This window comes from Sprattus sprattus (assembly GCF_963457725.1).
Source record: "Sprattus sprattus genome assembly, chromosome: 11".
NCBI lineage: Eukaryota > Metazoa > Chordata > Actinopteri > Clupeiformes > Clupeidae > Sprattus > Sprattus sprattus.
In genome coordinates, this window is record NC_137909.1 from 32,106,741 (window position 1) to 32,112,891 (window position 6,151).

A 6,151-nucleotide genomic window follows, 5' to 3' on the forward strand; every position below is an offset into this window, starting at 1 on the left:
ACAGGCAGAGGCAGGAAGACAGACAGGCAAGAAGACAGTTCTACTGGTTGGCCAGGTGAGTGGTGTGTGTGTGTACCTTAAACCTGATGGCCCTCTTCCTCCAGGAGGTGACTCCGGACAGGTAGATGTGTCGGAGCACCTCTCTGCTCAGGTGCAGGTCGATGCCATCAGGTGTGACGGTGAACTGGAAACCTACGGCCTGATGTGCCTCCGCCATCCCGCTGACCGCACATACACACACACACACACTCTGGGACTACACACACACACACACACACACAAACTCTAGGACTACGGCAGGAAGTCCACCAGAGTACTCCTAGGAACACAAAGTTCTCATGACTGCGATGCAGTAGGATTCAATGACATAGAACTGTATGATGTAATGACATAGAACTGAATGATGTAATGACATAGAACTGTGTGTTGTTAACACATAGAACTGTATGATTCAATGACATAGAACTGTATGATTCAATGACATAGAACTGTATGGAGTTTCTTCTGTGCTCAGTGACCCATGTTGCCAAGCGCACCTATATGTCACAAATAAAGACTTCTGGAATTGTGTAGCTAGGAATCTCACTGCCTATTCATACACACACACACACACACACACACACACACACACACACACGCACCCCACCCACAGACAAACACTTACATATGTAATGGGCTTAAGAGTTGGGTTTGAGAATGAACACGAGACATGTAATGATTTGTCTTTCTTTTTCATTCACATCCGGACTATGGACACGGGAGGTCAGAGACGCCGGTTATGTTTTGGTTGACGTGTGTCTCACGGCTAGAATTTCATTTTCCATGTCATATGACTGGAGCTCGACCAACTGGGCCAAAGTTGAAGCGCCAGATATAGCGGTGTGCTCTGGCGAGGCATGAGGGCGCCCTGACCCGGGGAACGCTACTTACGCAACTTACGCAAACCGGTTTTAAAAATATAAACATCAGAGCGACGCACCGCACGTGAAATCTCTTGTCACAGAGGCGTTGGCGTGTGACATCCGCGACGCACTTTGTTTTCATATGTTCTTACATGTAGTCATTTTTCTTTCTTGTTACAAAGTTAATTTAGACAGACATATAGAACATATGTTCATTGAAATGCACAACAGTGGGGAAAGCGTCATCAATTAAGCACGTCTCCATATATACGACGTCAGTTCAATAGACTTCTGTAAACTAAAGTCACTTAAGCTTTTCGGTTTTAATACAATTCTGCACCAATGGGTGACCGGGTTAAGGTTAGCAATGGAATTGCATATGTCAGAATGCCCGAACATTAGTATGAGGCACGTACACTCACATAAAGAAACTCAAAATTACACAGTTCACAGTTCCCGGTATCGTATTAAATATATAATGCATTCACGTCGGGATTTAAACGCCAACACCGCGAAAGCAGGCTGTATTTCCCATACCTTCGGTCGGTGGTCTGGTTTAGCCGGTGGTCTGGGGTAGCTGGCGGCAGGTGGTGGGCTGCAGGGTGGGGGATGACTAGCGTCCACCGGCGAGAGAAATATGGAACTCCTGCGCTGTGAAAGCAATGCCCTTTACAACTACCTTCAAGAACTAACCAGTGGACCTGTGATTTTTTTTTTCAGTCTCTCTCCCTCCCTCTCTCCCTCTCTCTCTCTCTCTCTTCCCCTCCCTCTCTCTCTCTCCCCCCCTCTCTCTCCCTCTCTCCCTCTCCCTCTCTCTCTCCCCCCCCCCCTCTCTCTCACCCTTTCTCTCTCAGACTCTGTTCTCTCTGGAACTGGACACCTTGTGTGTGTGGGGTGACAGTGTGCGTATGGGGGGGGGGGAGGGAGAGAGAGAGAGAGAGAGAGTGTGTGTAGGGGGGGGTGGGGGGGGGGGGAGTGTGTGTGCTCCTGTTCTTTAGAGTGAAGCCCTGGTGCACTGGTGCTCCTCTGAGATTTGAAAGCATCCAGTTATAGCATCCACCTCTCCTTAATACCCCTGTGATACCCCCCCCCCCCCCTCTCTCTTTAATACCCCAGTTGTAGCCGCCACCTTTCCTTAAGACCCCAGTGAACCCCCCCATCTCTCTTTAATACCCTCACCTGTCTCCTTAATACCCCAGTGAACCCCCCCATCTCTCTTTAATACTCCCACCTCTCTCCTTAATACCCCAGTGATACCCCCCACCTTTCTTTAATACTCCCACCTCTCTCCTTAATACCCCAGTGAACCCCCCATCTCTCTTTAATACCCCCACCTCTCTCCTTAATACCCCAGTGATACCCCCCACCTTTCTTTAATACTCCCACCTCTCTCCTTAATACCCCAGTGAACCCCCCATCTCTCTTTAATACCCCCACCTCTCTCCTTAAGACCCCAGTGAACCCCCCCATCTCTCTTTAATACTCCCACCTCTCTCCTTAATACCCCAGTGACCCCCCATCTCTCTTTAATACTCCCACCTCTCTCCTTAATACCCCAGTGAACCCCCCCCCCACCTCTCCTTAATACCCCAGTGATACCCCCCCACCTCTCTTTTATACCCCCACCTCTCTCCTTAATACCCCAGTGAACCCCCCCCCCACCTCTCCTTAATACCCCAGTGAACCCCCCCATCTCTCTTTAATACCCTCAGCTCTCTCCTTAATACCCCAGTGATACCCCCCCCCCCCCCCCCCCCCCCACTCACCTCTTGCACAAACCAGTGTAGGCAGGAGAGGCTTAATGGAATGCAGGTAAGACTGGGAGAAAGAGAAAAGGAGAGTAAGGGTAAACGCATGTTTGTGTGTGTGTGTCCTACCCCCCCCCCCCCCCCCCCCCCCAACCACATCTTGAATCCTACCCCCTCCCCCCACCCCACACACACACCTCCTGAATCCTCCCCCCCCCCCCCCCCCCCCACACCCTGAATCCTCCCCCCACCCCACACACACACCCTGAATCCTCCCCCCACCCCACACACACACCTCCTGAATCCTGCCCCCCCCCCCCCCCCACACACACACCCTGAATCCTAACCCCCCCGACACACACACTGCTCTCAGGTCAGACAGGGAGGTCACTCACTGGCACACTGGAAACAGTCATGCATGTCATTGGCTAATAAACAACCAGGTGCCCAGCAACAGCCAATCAGTTACGAGCAGTTATTCATAAAACAAACAAACACACACACACACACACACACTGGTACTTTTACTTGAGAAAAGGATCTGAACACTCTTCCCCCCCACACACACCTCCTGAATCCTCCCCCCCCCCCCCCCCCCCCCCACAAACAGACACACCTCCTGAATCTTGAACACACACACACACACACAAAACAGGCGACAGGCTGTGGAGAGGGCCACTACACACCCAGCCACACACAGTTTACTTCTTTATTTGGTGTTGATAAATAAGTACATATCATGGCTGTAGGTGCAATGGGTACCATTCTCATATGGGAGTACCAGATTATGTAGGTATCTTACCCAGTGAGCAGGCGCCGGTTGAGTGTGGGTGCAATTGCGTATGAATTATGATATTGTCTCCACGAGGGCCACCAAGACACACTGGTGCTGTCCTTGCAACAGCAACAATATGTTGGTAATCTCACCCGATTGGACAGGGATCAACCATTCAACACAAATTAAGTTGATAATCCACAAATCAGTCTCATTAAATATATCAGTCTCATAAAATATATTATACTATCAATTTGGAACAATGATTAATAATTCAATTAATAATTACAAACAAAGTTACCTTATTAATAGTATGGTTGAAGGTCATTGGAGTTCTGAAAAGATGAGGTTGACAACGTCCATTCTTGTGTAACATTAAATAAACCAGCTAGATTACATATTGTGTGTTATTTTCTTATCATTGTGTAAATAAATACTTTGATTTATAAAAATCAAAGTATTTATTTACACAATGATAAGAAAATAACACACAATATGTAATCTAGCAAAATGTATCTAACTAATTAATTGAAGGAGTATGTATGTGTAAGGGAGAGGGAGTGTGTGTGTGCGCGAGCTTGTACGCTCTGAGTTGCGCTTTTAGGAGCGCGCCTGAAAGTATGTGTGTGTGTCCCTTTGTCTGACCACGTAGTTCCGCGTGCATGTGTGTACACGTTCGTGAACATACATGTGTGGTGTGAAAAAGGACGAGCCTATATGCAGCGCGAAGTTCGATTATGAGCTTCGCGTGTGTGGCTATATGAAGGCCAATGTATTTGTAATCGTATGTGATTTAAGATGCCATGTTAGAAGAGGGAAATGGTTAGTAACGCATGCAGGTCCCGATGTATCATAACGTTAACCCTTAGATGGTGTGGCGAAGCCAACTACCACTTAACAATGAAAGTATATAACAGTTATGTTCGGTAAACAAAACAGATACAATACATTAACAATGGCATATGTAAACAGTCCTATGTTTAGCCAGGTTGTGAATAAGCTACGATAGCTAGCTGCCCAGTCGATGTTACCAGTCCTTTGGAAAAGTGTTGGCGCATCCGATGTTCCTGAGGCAGAGAAGGAGTCCGTAGGTGGGAAGTTGTCCTTGCCGTGATGTCTTTGTTTCACTGCAGTTACGCCCGGAATGTTGCAGGATCGTGAATTCTGTAGTGTTTCGTTCCCGTTGCAGTGTTAGCTGGCAGGTCTTATTGTTAGCTGCTTTGCTAAACTTACTTTGTCTCAGTTAGCGGGCAGTGTTTGGCTAACGACAAATCTTAGAGAGAGTCTTTGTTCTCTTCCGTTGAGAACAAAGAGAGTAGGCCTTCACCAGATGACGGTGGAAGGACTGAGGCTCCTTGGCCGACGCCAGGAGATAGAGAGATGTGAGCTGGCCAACGCCAGAGTAGAGAGAGTTGTAGCAAAGAGATAGAATGTATCATTTCAACGCAGTTTATAAGCAAAAGAACGCCACGACTTTAACACCTTGGTTGCAGCCAATGCTGTCTCATGAAATGCAGATTAGAGAGTTTAGGTGATAAGGGAATTGTGGGTAATGAAGTCTTTTGTTGGACTCCACCTACATGGCAAAATCCAAATTTGGCTTAGAGGGAGTAGTAACATGCAGTCAAAGTTTCGGTGACACCTGCGCTTCCAGAAAAAGAGGCTACCAATTACTGCTGATGTACAGCAGTACTTTGTGAAGTTTGGCCCTTTTTCCTGGAGAGACCACAGATTTGCAGGCCTCACACACACACACACACACACACACACACACACACAGTGAGTGTGTGTGTGTGTGTGTGTGTAAGTGTGTGTGAGTATGTGTGTGTGTGTGTGTGTGTGTGTGTGTGTGTGAGTATGTGTGTGTGTGTGTGTGTGTGTGTGTGAGTGTGTGTGAGTGTGTGTGTGTGTGTGTATGTGTGTTCTTGACTTATGAATAAAGCACTGAGCATTTGAGCCTCTGGCAGTGGAGTACTGGGTTTACTGAAGCTGAATGTGAAGCGCTCCCTTTCACCAGAAGGGCGGCAGAGTAGAGTCAGAGTTCATGTTGCCAGTTCTGCATTGCCAGTTCTGCGGAGTAGTGGCAGCACACCTAACCTGTGTATCAGTGTTGTTGCATGGGACAATATGTGCAGTTAAAGTGTTAAAGTGTTGAGTAAGACGTCAATATTCAGTATGTAGCTCCATATGAGAGTTGAAGTGTTGAGTATTGAGTGTGTAGCTCCAAATGAGAGTTGAAGTGTTGAGTAAGTCGTCACTATTGAGTGTGTAGCTCCATATGAGAGTTGAAGTGTTGAGTAAGTCGTCAGTATTGAGTGTGTAGCTCCATATGAGAGTTGAAGTGTTGAGTAAGTCATCAGTATTGAGTGTGTAGCTCCATATGAGAGTTGAAGTGTTGAGTTTTTAGTGTGTATCTCCATATGAGAGTTGAAGTGTTGAGTAAGTCGTCAATAGTGAGTGTGTAGCTCCATATGAGAGTTGAAGTGTTGAGTAAGTCGTCAGTATTCAGTGTGTAGCTCCATATGGGAGTTGAAGTGTTGAGTAAGTCGTCAGTATTCAGTATGTAGCTCCATATGAGAGTTGAAGTGTTGAGTAAGTCGTCAGTAGAGGCCTCATCAGAAGTAGAGGTGGAAGAGGCTCTCGTAGCAGCTGGGGAGGGGGAGGGTGGGGAGGAGGGAGAACGACAGAGAGTCCAGGTTCAGTCTCATCACAGCGCCATGCCTTAG

At 47.4% G+C, this 6,151-nt stretch overlaps 2 protein-coding genes across 4 annotated transcripts in view; both read right to left on the reverse strand.

The window, feature by feature from the left end:
• cpt1b (carnitine palmitoyltransferase 1B (muscle)) overlaps positions 1-1,622 on the reverse strand; it is a 24,567-nt gene extending 22,945 nt beyond the window's left edge. For all 3 annotated transcript variants that reach the window (XR_013968829.1, XM_080847885.1, XM_080847884.1), the window contains exons 1-2: positions 1,440-1,622; positions 77-319 (exon numbers count right to left, since the gene is read on the reverse strand). Coding sequence is in view for 2 of the 3 variants with exons in the window: in XM_080847885.1 (XP_080704011.1) it covers positions 77-217 (141 nt within the window). In the remaining variant the exon portion in view is untranslated. The remainder of the gene's footprint in view (positions 1-76; positions 320-1,439) is intronic.
• A 3,564-nt stretch (positions 1,623-5,186) lies between these two features.
• LOC308372643 (kelch repeat and BTB domain-containing protein 13) overlaps positions 5,187-6,151 on the reverse strand; it is a 7,820-nt gene continuing 6,855 nt past the window's right edge. Inside the window, exon 7 of the mRNA XM_080847893.1 lies at positions 5,187-6,109. Within this exon, the coding sequence (XP_080704019.1) occupies positions 6,041-6,109 (69 nt within the window). The 3' untranslated portion in view covers positions 5,187-6,040. The remainder of the gene's footprint in view (positions 6,110-6,151) is intronic.